This window comes from Paralichthys olivaceus, chromosome 6 (assembly GCF_024713975.1).
Source record: "Paralichthys olivaceus isolate ysfri-2021 chromosome 6, ASM2471397v2, whole genome shotgun sequence".
NCBI classification, from domain to species: domain Eukaryota; kingdom Metazoa; phylum Chordata; class Actinopteri; order Pleuronectiformes; family Paralichthyidae; genus Paralichthys; species Paralichthys olivaceus.
Genome location: NC_091098.1, coordinates 22,492,626 through 22,518,222, shown reverse-complemented (window position 1 = coordinate 22,518,222; position 25,597 = coordinate 22,492,626). Strand labels below are relative to the sequence as shown.

The following is a 25,597-nucleotide window of genomic DNA, read 5'->3' as shown; positions in this document are numbered from 1 at the left end:
TTAGCTGGAATAACCTTAGCATAGCAAAGTAACTTTAACTTCAGTGTTTCCTTTCTTTTTTTAAGTTGCACAGCTGGTCCACTGACAGTAACATGCCCTACACACGTCAGTGACTATTACCATACAAAAATAATAAAAAGGATTAATTCCTCGAGATGATCTCGCCCTTCCTGGCCTTCAGGAGCAGTTCTGGTGAGTGTAGAGGGAATAAAAGCGATAAAGCTAGATGATGTCCCATGTTCTATTGAATAGTCTCCGGTGGGCAAGCTGGCCAAGGTAATATACAGCAGCTTGGATGAGAACTAACATACATCTAGTCCCCTGTCCATTTCCACTAGCCTCAGGCTCAGGCTGCTTCCCTGGGCTCAGCTTGGGCATTACTTTAGAGGACAGACAAACAAGAGACACTATTAAGTTGGCTAGGAGTCTGAGGCCCAGGCACTCGGCCCAGCACTAGCTCTAATCTATTGACCGTTTGCATTCTCCCTCCCATGCCCCAAAACCACAGGACTTTTCTCTATCTGTCAGTTGAATCCATTGCTCACCTCTCTCCATCTCTATCTGCTGTTTATTCACTCTATTTTTCTCTTTTTTCACTCCCTCGCCCAGTGTCAGCTCAATCCCCCTCTATTCCATCTTTCTCCAGCTCCTTCGTCCGTTTGTGTAAATCCTCCCCCCTCACTTCTTCTCCTCCTCACCCCATCCATCACTATTCCTCCCATCTCCATGTCGTCCATTCGTTTCTCTTATCGACATGTTTCCATTTTCTAAACTGCCCTCACTCCATCATATTCACTCTTCCTTCGATGGCCATTTTTCATTTACTCTCTTTCTTTCACTCTTACCTCATGGTCTTCGGGTTCACCTCACTCCTGTCCTCTCCCTGGTGGGCTTTATTTCACCCAGCCAGCATGGCCCCAGGTGGACATAGCTGTCCTTGTCAGGGCCTCTGACTGGGTGGAGGCAGCACTGTCCTCCAGGGCCCAACGGAATGGGTCAGCCCGGGGAGAACTGTCACTATGCTGCAAACTAAACTTTTACCCATGACAAGTTGGGAAAAACAACGCTTGTGAAGAATGACAAACATAAAAAAAAGATGAAGGCAATCACACCGCTTCTCCTCAGCGGCAAGTCTCTTCACATCTACTTGACATGTTGGCTTTTTTCATAACCAAGACTCCATTCAGTGCCATACGTCCGACTATCTTTATCTCATTGTGATAGTATCTACTACCTCTTTGTATTTTATGATTTGGTTTCTATATGCGCTTCTCTCTTACGCACACTTTCTTTCTCATTCTCTTTCTGTATGTCTCTCTCCCTCCCCTGCTGCTGCTCCTGTCCTTTTCCACTCTCCTCTGAAACTCCGCCAGCCAACGAGTGCCACAAAGCATTAGGACGAAACACTATCGGACGCCCTTCTCAGGCACATCCTACACATCAGCCCCACACATACTTACACCCTCACACACACACACACACACACACACACACACACACAGAAGGCCCACTACTTTCTCACACTATGTGCCAGACTAAGTGACAGAAGCAGAGTTTACACATTGGCCTGGGGAGGTCTTATTTGCAGTGGCAGACTCACCCAGATACATCTACACACGACACACACGTTATTCACAAGCACTCCATCTTTAATTCAAAACACATACACACAGTTTCACTGGTAATTACACACACACCATCTGAATACATTCATAAATTCCTGCACGTGTTCTTCCCCAACGCTGTTTATTTTCATAAATGCGTAGTCATGCTCTCAGCAAACACACCTACCGTGTGCATACACAAGACGGCATTTACATATACACATGCATAAACACAATGCCTATCTCTTCCACTCTCACTCGCACACAGTCCACACACATATCTGCACAAATTCACAGGCTCCGTACACAATAGCAAACACCGTACACAATGGCAAACAAACAGTCATTAGTAGATTTCAGGCTGCCTCTCAGTTCTGCTCAACTCTGTTGTGTTGGTGTGCCCGCGCCTCTGGGGTGGCGCCGCTGCTGTAGGTTTTAATAAAAGCATTGTCTTTGGAAGCTGTCTAAAGGGACTCGGTTTCATTTTGGAGAGCTGCTGCTGGAGAGCTGTTTCTGTGGATGTGGGTGTGGGAGGAGAGAGGGCTATTGCGCTGGGACGTGGGAGCTGCTAGGTTCAGTGTCATTGTGGGGCCCTCCAAGGACTGGTGCTTATTGTTTGATAGTTTCAATATACAATAGTTGTGTGTATGTGTGTGCGTGCATGTGTGTGTTTGTATACGTGTGTGTGTGTGGTGTTCTGTAGTCATGTAAGCACATGTGTAGATCTGAGTGTTCCAAACTTGTGTAGGAGTCGCAGCAAATGGCTGACACAGCCCACCGCTATTTTCCCACACAGCTGTAACAAGAATTCTGTATGTTTGTATTTTATGCAAGACAGCGTATTAGACAAATAAACAAAACACATAGAGAGTGATCTGGATAACAGGAGCTCTCTCTCTGTTGTGTTTTGAGATTGGTTGCTGTTAAGGAGCCCTATAAAACAAACAAAAGAAAAAAAGAAACACCAACTTCTCCACTCATGAAACTGTGTGCCATTTAGGCGATGCTCAGGATAATGAGCTATCTCTATACGACACACAGGTGTCCATTAGCTCTTTGGGCTGACCAATCTGTGACACCCTCCAGCCAATAGTTTCTCCATCTGTCAGCATACAAACACCTCCGAAAAGGCCCCTGCAGGAGACATTTGTGTCATTTATGATGGACAACGAAATGCCTGCTCTCAACAGGAGCACAATGTAACGCCCATGATGAGGCCAAATCAAATGTTATTGTCTTGATTTGGACCTGCAACGTTTCTGCACCATCCTTCTGTTTTTCGCTCTTTTCCCACAGGCACATTCAGATCCCATCAGCTGAAGCAACACGGACACATCTTTACAAAGGCAAAGGGAAAGATCCAGTACTGCAATCTCAAAGGATGCAGGGGAGGAAAATCCTAATTGTCCCTTTAAGTGTGTTCCCTCCTGTGGAGTGAAGGTGCGGGGTAACGGCCATCTTAAATCACAGCCTGGCCGCGGCCTTCATTAAAGCCATAATGCCAGGCTCTCCCTTTAATGGAAATGGAAGCCAGCGAGGCTGTGGGTGTAAATTAAAGTGTAAAGCCCGAGTAGGGAAAGATTTCCCCAGCTCTGACAGGTGCGGCCTGAATTAGCTGTAGTGCTGTTCAAGCAGTCAGTGGGAGAACACTGGTATTGATTTTAAGCACTGTTGCACTTCCTATCTGAAAGGGAATGTGTATTACTAGAGCTAGGCACATCAATCACTCAGCATTCCACCACTCTCCCCTGGCATGCTTCAGATTTTGAAACGATAAACAAACAGAAACAGACCCAAACAAAAGACGGTGCTGATGTGCACGAGCATTAGCCTGGTGAAATACATCTGTGCATGCATGTAATTGCTCCAGTTCATCTCATCTTCGTTTGTGTTGACAGGACGCCATCTCTATTCAGGGCATGTCCTGCATCGCGTGTCACCTTGGTCAAACAGCTGGCGTCAGCTCCGTGAGCTCTGGCTGCGGCCCGCTCCCATGTTTATGACCTGCATGTGTCAGAGTTGTTACAGGCGTGCGGTGCAGCCATGCAGTGTGGTGCCTCTCCGTGTATGACCCTGCTGCTTATCTCTGCCTCCCATCATGCCCCGCCGACCCCGTCTACAGGCTCTGGCAGGGGGAGAATTAGCCTACTTAGCCTATTCCCCACAGGGGTCAACCCTCACAGACACGCAGTCAGCGCACCCACAATCAGATGAGCCCACACACCCACTCACACTCACAAAAAGACATGTGTTGACAAATGATAACGCAGCATTTAACCACAGGTGTCCCGAGTTTGACCTTTCACCCGTGACCTTGAGCAAAAAGCTTTTCATATAGCGGCCAGCCATCAATCAAACCCCATCAATCACACACATACATATGCCGCACCCTTTCAACCCCCCCCCCACCTCTTCTCGCCCAAACATCCATCATTACACTCTACCCTTTCACTGACGTCTGGTAAAACACAAACACTTCACAACATCTCCCCCTGCCTCTCTTGTGCCGGAACACACACACACACACACACAGTAACGCACGCTGTGAACACACACTTCCTGTCCTGAAACGATGCCTCCTCTACAACATGGAATGTGTTGTTGTGTTGTCAGGTCATCTGCAGGTGTACACTAGAGGCTGCTCCCAGGTGACACGTTTACTGGGATATCAGCACCTGCACTGAGACATGACATGGGGTTGAAATCCCCGAGCACGGCGGCAGCTGAGACCACGGCATAACAGACAGCCACTGTTGACAGACTGTGGCCATGAGCACCAACCATTTGTTTAAAAAGTGACTGCATCAGAAATCCCTCACTGGAGTGTCATTTTTAGGCTGTTTCATGCTGGGGGATGCCACCCCTCTGTCATTTGTAATGCTTTAGCACCTGTCATAGCCTCTTTCTTTCCCTTTTATATTTAATCCTTAATGTCATTTACCATACTACGGCAAAATTACAGCCCCTTACAGTATTTTCTGGAGAGAGAATTAAAACGATTCTCACACCAATTATGCAGGCCTAATCTCATGATTAAAAGAAGCCTGACATTAGTTTGTTTTAGTGAGTTGGAAAATAGCTGCTTCGGGAAGAGAGGGCATTCTTGATAAAAAAAAACAAAACAGGTGAGCTCAGTGCTCTTTTGGCCGATGCTCCATAATTACACCACAGAACATATTCTAATTGGCAGTGTCTTTATGCAGGACTATTATCAATGTCCCTCCAAGGCAGTGGGAAGAGAGGAGGGATGTGAGGAATGGGTTCTATGTCAGTGAGCCCAGGGTCCATTTACACATGCATGAGGACAGCTATTAATGTCAGCACAGCAAGTCCGACTCACACAAAAAGAGGAAGAAATGTTTAACATATTGAGCCGATTCCAAATGGATGAACATGTAAATTTTAGTTAAGGAGACACTTTGTGAACAGACTGCATTCACTGTAGCGAGAGAAGATTGTGTGGTCTGACAGTGCAACATTAAAATAGACAATACAGCTGAGGCCAAGGGCGTCAATCCCTGCGCTGTCCAATAACAAGAAATAAGCTACAGCGACTCAGACAAAGACGTGTCCGTCTGCTCCTGTCAGATGTAGAGGGATGCTATTACAAAGCCACATGCATTATTAATTATCATTCTACATAATGACATCACACAGCAAATGCAGCCACTAAACAAGTGTTTGCTGACATTACATTTATTCTGTGTGTTCCCAATTTGCCATATACATATATATATATATATCTATACGTACATTAATAGAAATAAAGTAACTGCATTACTGGCTTCCCTGTTCTATTCCAAATAGCACAGTAGCTCTTGGCATTTTGTTCCACGTGGGTGTAACGTCTGACCCAAAAAATAAACTTCCAGCTTCTAACAGTGTTATTAGCGAGTGGTGAGTGTGCAGACAGATAGGGACATATTAACATAGCATTCAAAGGAGATGCTGCACCAGTGCATGTTGTGTTAATTAACTTGCTAAAAGGCAGTTATTAGTCAATATTAATATTCTATCATTTATCTGCAAACGGTAAAGTTTTTCTGAGCAGCCATAAGAAGCCTGTAACATTAAACAATCTGCACTGAACTTGAACGAGGTTGTGCATAAGGGAAATGGTCTTGAAGAAAAAAAAAAACATGTAAAGCTCAAGATTGAAATTATGGCACCCTGAATGTCATTCTTTTAGGGCTATGAATTTTAACTTGTGTTTTAAAAAAGGGCAGGAGTGTAATTGTCTTACCTTGTTTTAGGGGATGTCGTTAGCCATTCTTCATGCTTTTCAAATGTTATCAAGTAAGCTGCGATCTCCTGTGAAAAAGAGAAGAGAGGAGAGAGGAAGGGAGTGAGGCTTAGATATGTCATCTTTAATCACTGTTCTCTGGTGTTTGTAATACATCGGTGAGACTGCTTCATTGATATTCAGACAGTCTAACCAGCAGCACAAACACGGCGAAAAACGGAAACAGGGGCAGTGGCTGGGAGCTCAGGCAGGTAAATGAAGACTGGTAAAGGCAAAGTGAAAGACGTGAAGTGAAATCCAGTGGAGGTCAGATCATCATCCGAGACCATCTTTGTTACAAAAGCTTTGATCAGGTTTCCCTCGGAGGACATCAAGGTGCTCTCGGAGAGATTGACGCCTCAGTGTTTGAGAGAGAGCAGCTTTTAACATTTTTGGTCCAATACTCCCCCAAATCCGTTTGATCTGCCCTTGACACTCCTCTATGGATCAATCCTCTCTTTAACCTTTGAATAATAATTACACGCCAGTCTCACAATATTGACATGTACGTGTACTGCTACTTCACAAAAAGCCGTGAATCCTTTAGAGCCAGTTGTGCACAAAGTCATGCTACCGACACTGAAGGAAAAAAAAAAAGAAGAAGCCTTAACTGCCACTGGCATAAATAGAGATGCTTCAAACACTTTCATGTTTCCCATGCTCGCCCTGCCTACTGCATCAGTCTGAGTGTAAGGGCAACACGCTCGACCATACCTGTCCATTTTCTCACCAAACTAATGGGCAGAAATAAAAGCACTTTGAATGCTGGTAGACAACCTAATGATTACCAGCGACAGCCGGCAATTCACTCTTCAGCAAGAACATTTGTTCAACCTGCTGCCATCGTCTTCTTTTTCAGTCACCAAGGATGTGCGTCCCTCCTCACGCTGGAGTGTCAACAAGCCTTTAAGTATGAAAATGGTGTTCAAATATTGTCTTGTTCTGTCTGAGGCTCTTGGTTTGAATACAGTCTCCTCTGGGACTTTGTGTTGTTACTTTGCGAGTCCACACGGGGCAATAATGTCTCCAAAAAAACTCTGGCTTTTCTCCACAGCAGAAATTGGGAAAATATGAGACATGCGTGGCGGCACAAAGAGAACACAAAAACCGAGCCAAACTTAAATTTATTTATTTCTTTTCTGTCTCCTTTGCTTCCTTCTTTTCTCATGACACAGTCTCACACACACATGCACACGCACACTGTAAAGTATGCACCGCAGCAAGACGGCCCCCATTGGCTCATCAAGGCTGTGTCACAAGTTTGACCTGGCACAGAGACACAGCACACTGGTTATGGCCCAGAGGGATGCTGCAGGGTACTGCGGTGTGAGGGGTTCCCAGGCTGGCAGGGGTCCCACCAGAGAGGGGGGCGGTAGCATGACTGGCACTCTTGCCTCCAGGTGCAGGCTGGGAGATAATGCTGCGTTGATTAACTTCCTGTTCTCCTGCCATAACGACCGGAGGCAGTGAAGCCTTGACAAGATGGAGTCTTGAATTAAGAAAAAGATAGGAAGAGGATGTGGCTGTCAAGAGGAGCTCAGGGCTGCTACTGTCCTTTATACCTTCTGATGACAATAAAAAAAAAAAACACAAAAACAATAAAGCAGTGAAACTACGATAGTACATATTGTGCAAAATCTTTTTGATGGAATTTGCGGACTTAAAACTTATTCTCCAGAATTGCTGAGGCACATGGAGGAAGTGCAATGTTAATTGTGTCAACAACAATTACAATGTTCACAAGCAAAGAAGAAATAATGCGGCTGGGGTCACCATAAAGTTACTGTTCTGCATACATTGTGAGTAAATTAGACTAACAGAGCGGTGATTAGATTAATCCCTGCTATTCTGGGTTCATTTTGGGAGGATAAACGGCGGCGGGAAGCTCCTTCAGTGACCTCGGTGCCCGTTAGCACACAGCCCCTTCCATCACTCCTGTCTTTAAAATCGAGCCACAGCCCCAGCCTCAGTGGCAGAGGATAAAATAGAGGGCCGCACGGTCTCGTATTTAAAAAAATAAATAAAATAGAAGCGAGCCTCTACCTCTGGCTCTTTGCGCACCCCTCCCACTCTGAACAGATGCCAGGGATTATTCCAACCCCCCGACCAACCATAAAGGTGCAATAATCTTATGGTGAGGAAACAAACAAAAACAGACGTGCAGCCATTAAACAGCTGCAAAGAGACAAAGTCTGCATGGGCGGCATAATGAGAGGCTAGCGTGCGTTCAGGTTGAGCAAACACGCTTGCGGGTTAGTGCGAGCGAGTTGGAGGGGGAAGCGGGAAAGCGGCGTGCTGAACACTGATGGTGTATCAAAGTCAAACCAGCAGCTGTCAATGGGCTTTGGACTCTATCTGCTGACCTTACTGCCTCTGGCCCGATCTCCGTCACTGGGGAAATATTCAGAGAAGCCTCTCTGTACACACAGCTCCTACCTCACTCCCTCTTTTAGGTCAGAGCCCTGCTCATGCAAGGCTGTTTGTATTTCCATCCTTTATGCCTTAGCCCCCCCACTGATGTGATCCTCTCTGAGGTTTTATCTCCAGGTGCTGTTTAGATATACTGTACCCGTACAGGCTGTATTCTGCACAACTTCTATAGACACAATCTCCCTCCCAGACCTGATCTAAATAAATAACAATCAGCAAAAGCTAGCAACGAACCAGAGAGTGAATATGAGCACTAACTCCTCTAACTGACACGGTGGCTGCAACAATAAGGGGGCCCTTCGTTTTTCCAGGGGAACGAACAACCCAGAGCTGTTTGTTGTAACCCAGCCATCTCATTTGTTTCCTTTGTCTCTGTAAAAGCTGCGACAAACTGTTAGCAGAGGGGGCCAACCCAGAACATGACAGAGGACTCTAGCAGTTTCAGAGCTGACGGAGATGGAGAGGCGAGAGTGTCTGTGTGTGTTCCTGTCTACTGTCGACTACAATCAGAGCGTCTGATTACTGGTTACCTGCCTGAGCCTGGCACGTTATTAACATGCTCTTCAGGAAGCGTCATTCCTTTACTCATCAGTGTGTCTCCCCTCTAGTTCTCTCTTCTCATAGCCTCCACACACACTCTCCTATTTGACTCTCACTCAATGTAATCCCCCCCCCCCCCCCCCCCCCCCCCCCCCCATAACCGCTGAGGTGAAAAGGAAAGCCACCATAAGAAAATTTTCATTTTGAGATGACTGGCTTTTACTGTCTCGCCTTTCAAATTATATTTTCACTCTGGAGGTACAACATTTTCTCCAGAGAGAATCAGCTTTTGAAATGTATACCTATATGAAATTGGAGATCAAACATATTCATCCCATTTCACTTCTTTGCACCAAGGAAGCGAGATGTGGGAGACGGAGCAGTCAAATCTAAACACTATTTGACTTATTAAACAATTTGTTGCAATCTGAATATGGAGAGATTTCATTAGACAAAGGGTCTGATCCACTTCACCAATTCCTGCATACAAAAATGCAAATTAGAAATACCAAAACAAATTGTCATGACTGCTATAAATTTACATTTGTAGGAATTATGTGTCAACACTCACAAGCGTCGTGACCAAGAGAAAAGGACAACCAATTATTTATTGTTGAAATAAAAAATAAACACGAGCTAATGTGTCTACTTTGCAGGAACATGGTCACAGTAAAATACCAATCATACGCATGCTCATCTTGTAGTGAGCAAGCCAATAGCAAGCAAGCTAACACGTAATTCGGACGGAGAGTTTTTTAAGGAGTGCCTTACTGCTGCTATGGAGCTTCTAGAACCAAACAGGATGAAATAGTTCCTAAGTAAATCTAACTTGCAATGAAACAACAGATAACAAATACCCATCGTGCCATTGTTGTGATGGGGACTACCGCTGAGTTTGATACGAGGGAGATATTACTGTCTTAAAAAAAACCATCATAAAAGGTGAGGATTCTTTTTAGCTGAATTTTTTGGGTGTCACAATCATCACTACCATCTGACATCAGATGCCTCTGCAAATAGTTTTGTATCGCCTGCAAAGGATGTTGTGAAAATGTACCCCACCCTTCCAGTCAAACATAACAGTAGTGTTTGATGGAGATTTTCCACGGTACAGTCACTGTCCCCACGGATGATATGAGGCTGGATTGTTTTGCTTTTCTCTCTGCTTCTCTCTCTCGCTACCAACTTTGATTAATGGGAGGAAGGAGAGGTGCTGAGAGGACCAACGATGCAACATTTGGATGACAAACCTGATCACTTGAAACAACTGTTGCCGTTCCATTAGAAGGAGAAATTGGTGTCTTTCGGCATTATCTCAGGACGCATCAGACACCTGTCTCTAAGCGCCATCCATAATGTGTCTCCTCTCCTCCTGCATCCATGTTGCATTTTAACTGGCAGAACGTGATGAGCGGGAACGATCCAGACTTTGGTAGAACATTTGCTTCTTTGCCAATCCTACATTAAAATACCAGAAGTTCCATCATTGTCTGGGAATTTAATTTAGTTTTTAAAACCTACGATTTAGATACACACATTATGTAAATCCAGAGCAATGACTTATTCTCCATGAGCTCAGCCATTTAAAACCTCTCTTCACCACCGTTAGAAGAAAAAATTCAACAATTACAGTATATGTTTGTCCATTACAGTATTATTCCAGTTACACTGGTGCTCTAGTGACACTAATGAAAAGGCATGCACTTAATGAATAGCTGTATTAGAAAAACTAACTTTAGCAACGGTATTGATTGCAGTAAAAGCTCGAGCTAATGAAATGAATATGAGAGAGCAGGACGATGTGAAAGAATAGATGGAGCAAAGTCTGGTTAGAGAGGAGAGCACAGCGCCTCTAGCCTGCCTCGTGGTGAGGTCTGGGGAATGCATCCTCAAAGCTTTGACCTTGCCCTGGCACTTGAAAGCAGGAAGTGGATGAGAGGGGGCTGAGGGAGGGCTACGGTGAGAGGAGCCCTCCCTGATGACCTGGGTTTTGCTGTGGAGTGCCAGGTCATCTGATATTTCCTCCAGGGCAGCCCAGGAAACCAACCTGCCCAGGGCAAGGCACAAATGGACTGGTGCTGGTTTTGGGGGAAGGTGGCGGAGGGCTAGGGTTAGGAGGGGTGTACTGAAGCTCCAGGTTATCATGAAGAAAAAAATTTAAATGCAATTAGACACAGAGGAGATAGAGATAGGTACTTGAAGGAGGGATGGAGAGGGAGGGTGAGAGAGCTACTGAAAAGGGAGAGGATAATCAAAAAGGAGAGAGGAGGAACAAAGTTTAGCTTTTTTTCCCCCCATGACAATGATTAATGCATTTAAAACAGGAGAAGCGTGAAGGTATGTTGATTAAAAAAAAGTGTGCTTCGGTTCGATTCTGCAAGCAAAGGCGCCTTCGCTGAATCATTTTGGGTTTTTTTGTTTATACTTCATGAATTCTTAATGCACAAGCAATAATGTATCACACACTGTATCTATGTAATCTCATATGGCCATATTACTCTTTAACGCTGGGGAAAGTAGTGAGGTGGAGTGAATCTGCTTTAACAAGATGCAACCTCCAGCTAGCCTTTAAGATTATTTGAGCACGGCCCCATAATAGGATGCAGTGGATATGCTATCAAGACGAATGGTCAGAGGAGAGAGAGAGGGAGAAAGTGAGAGGGGTGAGACACAGAGGAGAGTGAGAGAGTTGAAAAAGTAAAAGTAAGCAACAATAGAGTATGGAGCTGTTGACAGCTGCACTTGGCATCTGTTGAAGAGAAGTAAGGCTGCTCTACGAGTCCCGGCTGTGGGTTAAAAAGATGCCCTCTCCAGCACACTGCTCATTAAGACCTGCAGGGGGCTTCCCAGTGATGCCCATGCTGAAAGGGAGGGGTGGAAGTCACACTGTGTCCACTCTGTTGTTCTATTGTGAGCGAGCAACAGAGTAGTTCTGCTGTAGCTTATTCACAACCACACACACCCCCCCCCTGTGTTTTGGCAACTGATGAACAGATCGATTATGAAAAAGAGAGAGAGAAAAGTGCATCATCACTGCTGAACAAAATACCGTGAAGGAACACATCACAGTCAGTATAGCTGCTTAACACACATTATACACCTTAACCACAAAGGCCATCCCGTGTGTTTAAAACAAAGGATTTTGTTCCGTTTCTTCACAGAGCTAGCTTTGTGCTTCCTCTGCTCCTGCGGTCCGGCTCTCTGTTGCCATACAGGAAGCGGGATGAGGGAGACAAGCCGTCCACTGCCCTACATTATACATAGTTCTGGGATCAATTTGGCATTGATCCTGGATAGCTTAGATGTTTTCCAGTAGCTGGTCAATGCTTCTCTTCACATTTCTGCTTGGCATGCTGGTCATAAGACTGTTCAGAAAAAAGGAGACATTTTCCTGGGGAGCCTCCTCCTCTCGCTCCTCAGCGCCGCACGGCTCCCTGCTCCCACAATCAATGTTACCACAGCAGCTGCTCAGCCAGCACTCTCCTTTTTGTTTACTATATCACTTCTATACACTAAGTACTTTCATACAAGCAGAAGATAATAAGCGTGAAAAGTGGAGGAAGAGGGGTCCCCCCCCATGCGGTGAATTGTTTTACATAAAAAGAGACGCACTGAGATGTTTGATAAATATTAAAATTATGTGAAACGCAACATAACTGTCAACAAATCTTACACCAACTCAACACTAATGCTCTCGACATTATCACTGAAATACCAAATTAAGGAACATATTTTCAAATTAAAGGCATTTCATCCCCTCAGTAGAGCAACAAACAATCTGTTAAAATTAGGTATTAAAAGGCTTTTCTACCAAAATATGTTTTAAGCAATGAATGATAAAATAAAAACAGGTAAAGAGCTGTTTCTACACATCTGTATATACAGTATGTACAGAACGAGTGTTGCTTAACTGGTTAAGAGCCTAATGAGGACCTTTAAGCAGACTGAAATGGGGAATACATTATGCCAATAAACATTCCTTTAATATCTCTGATAATGTGTTTTTATTTCTAAAAAATATGTATAATTCCACTGTTCTATGCCAAATATCGGTACATACAAAAATCATTCAGAAATTCTCTCCTGCTGTACGCCAATGTTCCCCTCTCCACCTCCTCCGCCTCAGAATAAGAAGCTGCAGCTGTGTACTGATGTGAAAACTGGACATACAGAAAAAGAAAGAGACTATGACCAAGAGGGAGCTGTCATGAAGCAGGATTGTTTTGGCTCTTGGTGCCATTGTTACTGTCTCAAGTGTTTGCTGAGTGGATGTAATTATTTGGCCTTGAAGGACGACAATGGTCAGCTACTGCCTCCCATACTGCAACAACTCAGGAGGGCCCGCTGACTTGTAGAGGATTTTGTGTGGAAAACGCCTGTGTGCACACATCCTGTATGTGGTTTACAGCGGGAAGCAGCAGCAAAGACGGTTAAAGATGAGAGAAGGGAAAAGCAGGGAGATTAGTGTATAACAGAGTGTAAGATGAACCTGGAAGACTCATGAGGAGGGTTTATGTAGAAATGGATCATGTTTAAGTGTTGGAACACTGAATGAGAGTTGAACATAAAGTTGACTGAGATAAAATACTTGTTTTCCAGCCATAATTAGGAAGCATTGTGACCCTGTGGTTGTTGCTATGGATGTTTGTGTGTCTGCTGATGTAAAGCCCATTTGGGACCTCCTACAGCTTTACCCTTGAGAGATGTGTCTCGTGTAATGATTCTATTACACCTCTTTTTCTTCTCTCGCTCCCTCCCTCCCTCAAATCCCTCCTTCCCCTCGGGCTTTAACTTCTGGCAAGACTTAGGAGACGTGTTGAGGGCTTGGCAGAAATATATAGCACTACATTAGCAAACGACGAGGGATGTGTATATGTGCACACACTATCGCATTGTGGCGCGCTACGGGCGCGGCGGGAAGTGGCCAGGTTCACTTCCTGGCGCCCCGTGGCTGTCTGACCTCTGGCGTCCGCGCTGCATGTCCTCTTCATCATCTATGCAGCAGGATGTCTGTTCCCCCCTGCTGACAGCCCAACCAAGGAGAACGGAGAGTGGCAGAGCCTCCATGATGCTGACCTTACCCCAGCTCCACTGCAGAGACTCCAGGCTGTTACCCCACTCTGCTGCTGAACTTTTTCCCCACTCAAACCCAACTTCTGTCCACCGAAAGATGGAGGAAAGACCTGCAGGAGCGGTCAAAGTTATTAGAGGAGGTGGTTCTCCTCTGGGTCTCCTCTCTTTCTAATTTTTCACTGTATGTCTTCTTTTTGACAGATGCTCTTGTTTTTGTAGACAGCAGATATTGAAAGAACCGTGTCAGATTGTACAGCCAACAGCCGGCAGGTCTGTTTGAGTGCTAATGTAATTTCACAATTTGATGGAGAGTGCAGACATAAATGCTGCATTTGTTGTTTTCCTATGCTTTGTGTGAGAAAGATATTGCAGTGAAACATCCACTGAGAGGGCATTAAATGTCATCTAAATATAATTGAGGTGTGATTTCCCTTCGTCTGTGGAGACACTGTAAGAATCTGGGCACTATATCCTCAAATATTACCCAAATCTTCCCAAAAGTCAAGGAGCGATGGCGTCATGTATAAATTAGGTGACAGTGGAATGCAGAAGGTCACCATATACGCTTCATATCAATCACGTGACGTTAGCTTTCATTTTAAAACCCCTGCAGGACATTCAAAGACGGGAGGGGAAAATCCCTCCCTCTCTTCCTTGAAAGGCGCAAATGAGCAGGAGTTCTGTCTCATGTGAGCCTGTGAGTCTGTTTATTTCAGGCTCCAGAATCAATTAATGCCCACATTATCCTCTGAATTCCACTATTCACTGCAGCCAAATGACTGGGGCACCGTTGCATGAAACCAATTTCTAACTTTCAATCCAAGACACACCACAGAACCACTTAGAGGTCTTCCTTCAAAACAGCAGCTATCTTTGACCATGGAGTCACGCGTGTGTCCCTGTGAGCATGTGGAGGACATATTTGTGTGTGTTTGCATAAAGAGCATGCTGTGCTGTGAATATGTGAGGTTATGTTAAGATTAACATTTCTTCCTGACTGTAGTGAAAGAGCTCTTAAATACCAAAACCAGAACATTCTGACCGGAGAACAAATTGCAATACACAAACTAAAGCCTCCTCACTGTAGCAAAGAAAAGAAGAGACGAAAGCGAAAGCGAGAAGGGAGGAGGGGGTGGAGGAGGAGGATAGAGCCAGGCAATGAAACAGACTGAAGAAGAGGCAAATTATGTGTTAAAGGGCAAAATGTTATGTCTTTAATCGACTACAGTATATGTCGTGAAGAGAAACAGGATGAAATATTGAGCCCACACTGTCTTGTTCATCCACAGAGAGCGACACTCTCCACCCAAGAGAGAGAGAGAGAGAAAAGACATGAAGACAAGAGTGAAATTCCACCAAAGGGATGGCCAGATCTCCCGCTCAGGCCAATTAGCCGACAGAAACCCTTTTTTTCCCCAACTACTCGTCAGCATGAAAGGATCACCCTTTGTCTGTCAGAATCATGCCTTTATCCTTTATTGCTACTTCCTGTGTACAGTGTTGTAAGGCGAACACACACACACACACACACACACACACACACACACACACACACACACACACACACACACACCTTTTAATTCTTAAATGAACAAGTTACATTCCTGCAACTCCCTTTCTGTTCCTGTCATCTCTCGGTACGCCTGTCAGCACACACAAGTCCAGCCAGACCACACGCACGCACACATACATACACGCAAGCAAACACTGGTCGTACATGCGGGCACACACATACAGTATCAGTCAAATCCTCATATGAACTGCTCTCATCTTATCTCATCTCAGCTGCTGCCATCTCGCTGACTGATGTGATTGTTAGTTCTGGAGGAGGGCGCTCTTTAATTGAAGTGAGTGTGTGTGTGTATGTGTCTCTATATGAATGTGTGTGCGTGTGTGTAGATATCTGTCCAGTGCATCGCCTGGCCATGGCTGGTCTTGTTTGGCCTATCAGACAAGCTGTCAAGTGTTCTTCCAGTCTCTCTCTCTCTGTCTCTCTTGGCTCTCTGCCGCTTTGTGTTCATGTTACAATAACGGGAAAGTGGGACTGTGAAGGTCACAGATGCCTGAAGTCAAACCTGCTTGCTGCTATGCATGTTGCATCCCCCCAACAGTAGACTCAAACATCTTTATAACACTCACCATTCACACGAGCTCCAGTCGATGATGCTTAACAACTCCAACCACCAAAGTCAAGGTTATTTTCACCAAACTGAAGCTTTATCAAAAACTACATCTCTGCATCTGTATAGGTTCCACTTGCACTTTGTTTTCCACTGAGCCAACTCTTCCTCAACTTTTCCGCCTCTATCTGCATACTCCCATCTGCCTTGTGTGCATTATCAGTCTCACATCTCTCCCCTCTAAAAGTTTGGCCCATTGAGAGAAGAGGCACAGGCTGCTCTTTGTGAAGGCTGCTCTCTGCAGACGGTGGGGAATCGATCAACCAGACGCTCCAATGGCCTGCTCCTTTGTGAGCCCAGTCTGGCTCTGTGCAGCTTTCCTCTGTTTATCTCCCACACGTCGCTCGCTGGCTACATGCTCTTAATTAAACATGCCGCACGGCTATTAATTGTCAACCAGATTCAATTTGTTCCCCGGGCACGCTGTGAATGGGCCTCTCCTCCCAGAACAAAGGTGTCCGAACAGCCATGTCAGAGTTGAACAAAAAGCCCAAGGCATCACTTCTATCTCCAACAGCCTGAGCTGCTACAGCTCACAGGCAGCCATTGAAAGAGGTGTTGTCCCGGCAGGTTTCCAGACAGGTGTTCAAGAGGTGTTCAGAGAAAACCGTTGAGTACATTGCCACACAATCTTCTTTTTTTCACTCAGTGACATTTGGGCAGAGACAAAGCACTCCATCAGAATTTAGTGGCTACACCTTTGCAAGCTGCCATAATGCCTTTACCTGCACCAACACGCATTCGATAAAATACTCTAAATCAACCTCATTTTTTAATCTTGTTGGGTGTTTTCTTGTTTTTTTTGCATGGGAACGCTTTTGAAAAATTGTGGAAACAAATAAATAAATAACCCAATGACTGCCGAGATGAATCTGGGAGTAAGCAGCTGCCAAGGCATAATATAATTCATGGCCATGCATCAGTGTTACTGGAGACTGCTCCAGCACCCAGCCAGAACCCATAGAGCCAAGTGCCAACACATCCATCCCCTTGCAATTCCCTCATCCGTCCCATCTCTCAGTCACTCCAGCCATCACCCCAATCAATGCTCCCTTACCAGAATCCTAAAGCTCTGGGCCCTGGTTGTTGCCAAGGAGGCCTGGCTGACGCTATTGTGTCACTGCCTAAACCCCACAACGATAAACCAGCCCCCTCTGTGCCTCCTAAGTCACACGGAACAGATGCCAAACCAAGAGCTGTCCATATACACCCACAAAGGTCTCGTAACCACAGGGCCTCAAAACAACTGATTCAGTCAAACAACAGCGCCTGTAATAACAGTCCAGGTTTAAAGCCCAAGACTTACCAACCTATATACTAAAGCAAAAGAAAAACAAAAATTTATTGTGTCTACAAATAAAGCAGGCTTGTTGTAGCATTGTAGAATATACTATTGTGTGGGGAGCCTTGTTCAAACACTGTGTTGTGGAATTTTTAATGAGAGATAGGCGAAGGTGCAGTAGCATATAGAGAGAGATCTTTTCCCCAGCGTGCATCTGTGCCTGCCTTTTCAGCAATCCCAATATTTTGCTGCCGGTGAACTCACTGAGCAGTTGAGGAATTACTTATTTAAAAGATAAGGTTTCCTCTGTTGTCAGCAAAAACCGCCTCTTGTCCATAACGGGAGAAAACCAATGCAGTGTGAAATCAAAGGTCACCCGGAGACAAATAGCACTAACAGGCAAGAGCAAGGGTGACAAACGCTCCCTCTCTGTGCTCACCAAATTAATTAAGAGTGGAGATTCAACATGGCATCTCCAAGACAAAGGAGAACAAGCAGCCTTGTTGTTTCAGCAAGTCTTTTAAGAGAACAAACACACTCCCCTTTTCTCTATTGTAATCAAAGCATGTTTACCCGTATCTCTCAAATGACTCTTTCATTGAATGTTTTATATGGCAGCTTTGAGAAGTCATTGATCTCAATCTAAGGCCCTGAGATGCCTCTGTTGAGCTTGCTTCACTATTCAGCCTATATACCTTCAGCCCAGGATCTGCGGGGCACTGCATTAAATGCTTTACCCAAGGCAGCCTGCTAATCCACAGCATTTGCAGGTGTCTCTGCCTGGCCGTGACCACAAGATAAGCACAAGCCTGGAGGAGACAGCAGCAACCAATAGACACAAAGTGCACGTTGGAGTGTGTCTTTGCATCCGGCCCACAGTCAGTCACCCAGTTGAGGACATGGGCTGAAACAGCAGGTGTGAGACCAAGCCTGGGTAATGACGCCTCATCTGGGAGCAGCAAGCAAGAAACATCTGCATCCCCATATCTCTGCAATGGCTGCACTGTCGAAACGACAGGGCGATCATTTACTGGATTACCCTACAGTAAGCTGCTGCCTGATGTTCCTTCACAGATCAGTGTAGTGGAAATACTTACATGGAGCGAGCAGGGACGACAAAGTTGTCTCAGTGTCTTAGATAAGCATGAGAAGCCAGAGTGCTGGTCTCAGGCACAGATCGCAGTGTACTCACTCAGCATTGATCCCAGTCCCAGTGTTCAGTCAACCAGTTGCGGACGAGAAACTGGAGTTTGATTAGTCCAAAGAGTATTGATGAGAGCTTTTAATGTAAAAATGGGATCATTATGCTCAACTCATTAAACCACTATTCAAACAATTGTTCTACAACACTCTGGAAAGTCTGTGAAGAGCTCGAGCCAGGAGGATAAGTTTAATTCATTATAATGCTCTCAGTTAATTGCACAATAATATTTTAAAAAATTTATTCATGAGAAAAAAAAATTTGTTAATTAGATTTACTGGGGATGTTAGGAGTCATACAAATACATTGCATTTAAAAATGTTGAGTTTTTATTGCAATGAGGGGTCTGTGCCCTCGATGCTGGTGAAATATGTGATAGAGTGCTTAGAGCACCAAGTCAGAGTGTACCAGTCACATGTAAGGTCATTTACAGCTGTAGCCTTTGGCCTTTTAATGGTCATTTATTGTTAATCAAGTGTGTGCCTGCATGTGAGGGTGGGCTCGTTTTACTATTTTCATGAAAGCCCTATACTTGCGGGGTCAGACAGCTTTGTGGGGACCGAAGTGTGAGTGTGTGTTCTCGCAGGTTTATGGCAAGTGTGTGTGTGTGTGTTTTATGTGTTCTCTCCCCCCAGTGGGGGGCAGCACCACACTGGCCTCGCTGCCTCCACCCACTCATCCATCCCACATCTTGTCTAATTAAACATCGTTAACATTCATCCCAAGGTCTTATGCAGATGAGCACAGAGGGAATGTGGTGCACTGCGCATTAAGAAAACAACTTGGGGGGTGGCAGAGAGGTGAGCACCGGGATGAGAAGGGGTTGTATCCGAATTGAGACGTGCCTGGATATCTCCGATTTGACCTCATTCATCAATTAATTACCACCATTAGCAGGAGGTGATGTGGAACCAAAGCTGAAATCACTGCACCGTGGCGCACCACCAGTTTGTTGACTGTGTGCGTGCGGGCATATGTGTATGACAGACAGGCTCCCATTAGGCACTGAGACAGGTACATTTTTGCATGTCTATACCTACAGTATGACCAGAAAAGCAGACAGACACACTGACAGGCATCCAGCCAAGCACTGCCATCGGTGTCTCCTCAACAGAGCTGTGATCACAGTTCAGTCCTGTCATGTGGCTGTCATATCACTCACAGTCACACACACACCATCACACCACACCACGCTGCAGCCGTGCTAACACCTCACACTGTATGGTCACATCTTTAAAGACTCTTTGTTCCTCTGTAGCCTTTAGGACTCTCGTGGTGTAATTTGAAAAAGCAAACAGTTTTTTCCATTTTTGGACCCAATGTCCGAAAGTAGCACCAGGGACATCAGTCAAGTAACCTGATGTGCACAGAAAACACGAAAACCATAGGGAAACAGTTTTCAGCAGTTTAGGCATCACCAGACTATCTAGAGGCAATAGGTTATGACTGTGAAAACAACCTTGTGGAGGGATGACATGTCAGTTCATTTCTATGATAGCCATCTTTCAAAAATTGTGCGGGTACCTATTTCAGCGATTCAAATGCTACATAAAAGCCATAAAGCTGGTCATTAGTTCTGCATGTGTTATACACAGATCTCAAAAGAGCTATACTATGTGTGAGGAAGTGCATTTGTCAGAGATAGAGAGCGGGTTTGTGCAATAGCCTGGACATGAATGGCACCTCACAGTATTTAATCCAGGAGACTAAAACGGGTTTAAGAGGCTGTGGTAGTGGTTATGGTCTGAGGGAGTGCCTGCCAGGGCAGCGGGGCGGGTGTGGCAGCGAGGCTGTGAGTTATGTACGCCGCCCATGGACTCATATTTTTGAGGACAAGCTGACGGTTGGCCATGCACGGCAGCACAGCACAGCACTTCCTAAGATCCTGTTTGTAACTGTCTGTGGAACAAAAGCCCGCGGGAGGAGCCTTCTTAAACTCACTCACCTTCACCGCCGGCCTACACGCACTTATGCACACATGCACCACGACAAAATATACTAGTGCACATACACATCACACAAGCTGTGTGCAAACATAGCACAGGGTCAGCACACCACATGTGGGCCTTTGCAGAAATAAATAGTCCTGACCAGTGTCAAATAAGCATGCATGAAAAAGCACAGAAAAGGACTTTGCCCCACATACATATCTAATGCACTACAGCCAAGGTCAGTCCCAATCCTCTCCCTATCGGCAGCCACTTGAAACACCTTCAAGGATCAACAACTTTCATATGTTGCTTTGTGTGTCTGTTCCATAAACATGCTATCCTACTGGAGTTCCAGTCAGTCTGTCTGAGTGATAAGCTCATTGTGGATAGTCAACAATGCTGTAGCAAAATCTGAGAGCAGGGGGCGCTGTGTAGACAGTCAAGTACTGGCAGCGAGGGTGAGCAGGCAGGCTCAGGAAACGATGATGAAGTGCGGCATTAGTGTGGTGATTAACTCCTTCTCCCGCTCTTCCTCCTCTCGTTCAGTCCCATTTCCTCCCACTGCGGGACGGGAGGGGAGCCTCTGATCAGTGTGTGTGAGATTCCTTTGACACACCGTCCATCTGTGTGTGTGTGAGCTGGCAAGCCAGCAGGTCTTCTTCACCAACATGCTGTCGAGATCCCTCCTAAATGTCTCCCCATTTCAAACCTCTCCTCTCAGGCTCTCCAAACAGCACTGAAACTTTGATGAGACAGTTCCCCATTTGGCACATGTTAACATGCTATGGAGAATATGTGTATGAAAACAACAACTCGTATGTATGTACCAACAAACGCAATGACATAAATTTTACATGGACTGCACAAAATCTTGCCATCTCTGAGTTATCACTCACACGCTATCACTCTGTCCTACACTGTGAAATGTTGTGATACATAGTGGCGAGCTGTGCGATATCAGCAAAGGACAGCGTATGAAGAAGAACACCATGTAGAATCTCCCTGAAGGGAGGTCGTAATTCTTCACAGTGCCATGTCAACATGCTGAAGAGAAAAGCAATTAGGCACCTCATTAACTCACCTTCAAAAATTCATACATACAGTTTAATCTGAATATGAAACCAAGTCGTCCGCTACTTCTTTGCACAGGCAAACGGGAGAACAGAAAAGGGGGGTGAGACTCAAGCTACTACAGCGCTTTCCAGGCAGCGCTCAGAGGGCCAGGTGGCTCCGGCAAATGACCTACACTCAGTGGTGTAGTAATAGTTTCAACTCTTCATAAGAGAGGCTATTTTGTGATCACATAGCCACTCATATCAGATTGCATTACCGACCACCAAGCAGGGAAGTCCTATTTTTCCTCACAGGTGCACAGAAAAAAAAAACCCCATACCCAGTGGAAACCCAGTGAGCTAAAAAAAAAAAAAAGAACAGAATGAGTCACACTCTTGTTATTACCACGTCCGCAGAAGCTGACTATTTCAAATGACAATAACTGGAGCTTATAATATTCTGCTGAGTGAATTTCCCCTTCATTACCCATATTGCTATAGTTCACTGTCAGTAAACTACTTATTCCTTTGTGCACACCCAGATGAATCCATTTTCGTATTCATTAGAAAACAATGTTCACAATGGTTAATACATTTTGTGGCAGATCCAGCCTTCTTTGGCACCTTAAACAATCGAATAGCATCAGCCCTGGGAGTGTCTTTGAACATATGACAGAGGTCACGGTTTCACTCGGGCATAGCCTTCTGGGAAGAGGGCGGTGGTCTTGAACATGTTCCACAGACGCGTGCTGCTCAGACATCCCTTACATATGCAGATTGAGAATAATGCCCCACAGACTGCACACAGTGTGCACCTCTTGTAAAGCATTCAATAACATTCTAATGCAATTCACTGCCAAAATAAACTCCCTCTCTGTATTTCCGACATAATTCAAAACTTCTTATCATTTCAAGACTGCTGCTGCTGTTTTCTGCAAAGAGGATAACAGAGAGGCCCTCTTTCTCACAGCCTGGCAGTCAACCTTAATAACAACAGCATTTACAATGTTTTGAAGAATTTGTAGACTTTCCCCTGTTTTAACCATCAGCATTAAGTATCTTTCAGCAATGGTGATTCTCACAGTCTGATGTTTATCTCCTCTTGTCTCCATCTCTCTCCTGTGTCCTTATAAATTCTCAACAATTACATGCCAAGGCTTCTTTTTTTCTTCCTGGAGTAGAAATTACAGCTGTCTCCTCACCTCTCTCTCATCCTGGCATCGCTCATCTATTATTCAGTTTTTAATTTGGCTATTTGAGGTTTGTTCCCTCGTTTGGCGACAAGTAAGCCTCTTCTAAACAGGCACCTTTTCCATTACACTAAATCCAGCTCACAGCAGACAGCATTCTAGAATTGACCATTTAGAGGGGTTATTGATATAACCACCATTCCCTCTCGTCATTATCCCTCTAATTTATCCGTAATTGTGTGGCAGCTTTTTGGAGATATTCTCACCTTGGATGCAAAGAGAAAGCATCTCACTTTTTGAAACACTTCCATGTTTGGGTAGTTCACAGAAAAACCTTTCCATCAAATTATGGAGGGGAAGTATTTAGTGCAGGCAAAGCCAAGTCCTCATTGTGGCAATTTTGTCCGAGCCCTTTTGTGTTTATGACAAAAGTTTCCAAATTGCATTCGGCTTTTACCCAGGGCACCAACGCACTCCTGGTCATCGTTACAGAGAGATAGGTCTCTCACACTGATCTTCAGACTCCTATAATCATATGCAATTGTGGTAAAGTGAAAAGAAAGACATGGCTCTTTACTGGGATCTATGGCTCATTGTATCTTATGTGTCACACGAGCCAAGGATCAATAGCACTCAATAGTCTATTAATAGGCAAGTCTTGGCTCTGTTCAGACTATAGCACGAGCCTGTCCACTAGACCAGGCCATGAAAAGAAAGACGGAGCAATAGAAACCGATCCTCGCTTTTCTGTTAACAGTGAAAGCCTCTTAATCATCTCAGTTTCCCATTGACTTACCCCTCCTTGCTTCTCTCCCTCTCACCGAAGCCCCATCTTAGAGGGGATAGTTAACCGACCCCCACCTCCCTTTCTTGCCACAGAGAAGATGACTCTGTCTATTGAGGAGTTTGGAAGTGAGGTCAAGGAGGTTTTTCCTACATGGCACTTGCAATATAAATCCAGTCTGGACCGATGTGTTTGGGTAGGAGTGTAGAAAATGTCGTATGCACAGTTCTATCTGTGTAGAGCGTAACATTCGTGCAGCATTTTAATGATTGAAGTTAAAATCAAGTGATTTTTTTTCTTATGGCAAAGACCTGTCTCCCCATTCATCTCTCATGATAATAAGCTGCCCTGTAACAGGAGTTATTACTGAAAGGCACTTAGACAAGTACAGGAGCATCCTCATCTTAAGTGCAAGTGATCTGCCTAATAGACCGTAGTATGTAGTTATCTGATAGAGACAGTCACAAAAATCTGACTCCAGTCGCTCACTCATGCACACAATCAAAGGACACCTGAGTAATATAAAACAAATATTGCTATTGATCTGCGGTCTTTAATTTCCTTCCCACCTCTAATAATGTTGAAAAGCAAATAGAGCTTCAGGTCTGACACTATTTACAATCTTTCCCCTGATTACTGCATCAGTTCTGGTTGAAGAAGATCTATTGATGAACTGCTTTCTCTGTTTGTTTAAGCCAGTTATTTTGTCAAGTGCCTTTATTAAATACTGACCCAGTTTAAAGAAGTGTTTGTTATTTCCCATCATTTACTTCAGAGAAAACAAATCCACTGAACAGTGTGGCGGCCCTCTTCGTTTCATGCCTGTAGTACTGCTGTATATTCTGTTTGATGGCAGGAAAGTGAGGACAGAGCGAAGGAGGCATTCACTCCTTAAAGATAATCCGATATTCTTCTTTCTCCCCCTCTGGTTCTTCAACCACCTTGGGCTCAGCCAGTAGGGGATGTAACTAGGAAGGGGAGGTGGTCAGCATCACATGATCTCACCTCAGTTGAGCACCGCCCCCCTTTTGCGGGACGGGGGCTGTCACATTCGTCTTTGTCATGGCGCGGCGTGCCACCCATTCATCAGGCCTGCCAGCAATGGCATCCCTTTCCTCTGTGTGCCCGGAGACTGGGCACGTCTGGGCCTGACTGCATCCCAGATACACACACAGAGCAACACACAGACACTCTGATGGATTCATTTATTAGGCCTTTCATTACCCAGGGGGCCAGTGGTGAATCGCAATGCACTGACTGCCACAGCAATGCACAGCTATGCTCTTGCCCTCTAAGCCTACAGCTATCGTGGACAGACTTTGCAGAGGACTTCGTAATCTTCTGGACAGTGTCTCGTTAGGCACTGGAAACCATTTGGATTAACAAATTAAAAGGAATAATCCAACACAGACACAGACAGACCTCTGTTCATCTTTAACAACACAGCAACAGAGCTAAAAGAACTAGCAACCCTCTTCGCTTCACCCAGACTTTGATTCTTCCTACATTCAGTTTGATTCTATGCCAAACACGTGAGCACTCTTTTGTTCCACCGTGTGCCTCCCTCTGCACTATTCCTGTGGCTTTATGAACCTTGTTTTAAAAAGCAAAAACTCAGAATCTGTTCTTTTGTGCGTGACAGCCTGCAGATTCCAAAGCAATTGGGGAGAAACCAACCACCAGGTAGATGTGCAAGGATAGAGTTCAATACTGCCTGCAAAACTTAGTATTATTGATTGCCCAGGATGGTAAATTCAATAGGGTCTAAAGAAGTTAGAATTGTGGATCTACAAGCCAAGCAATTCAATAGTGTTCATCCTATGCAATGGTGAGGATCTGGGCACTGTCTGATTCAATCCTAGCAGCTGTGGAGAAGGCTAGCAGGCATGGAAGAGCCAACAAATGCAATATGCCGCAGCTTCAGAGAGGATCTTTGGAGTCAACACATTTAATAGAGCCACATTATCCCCTCATATGTTCATGAAACTAGATTTAGAGTGAGGTAGCTCCCCGTGTGAAGCTTTGCATAGCTGGGGGAGTTTATCCTC

The 25,597-nt window shown here is 44.9% G+C and overlaps 1 protein-coding gene across 9 annotated transcripts in view; it reads right to left on the bottom strand.

The window, feature by feature from the left end:
* camta1a (calmodulin binding transcription activator 1a) overlaps positions 1-25,597 on the bottom strand; it is a 275,197-nt gene that overhangs the window by 148,429 nt on the left and 101,171 nt on the right. For all 9 annotated transcript variants that reach the window (XM_069526124.1, XM_069526125.1, XM_069526126.1 and 6 more), the window contains one exon: positions 5,848-5,915. In XM_069526124.1, coding sequence (XP_069382225.1) covers positions 5,848-5,915 — 68 coding nt within the window. The remainder of the gene's footprint in view (positions 1-5,847; positions 5,916-25,597) is intronic.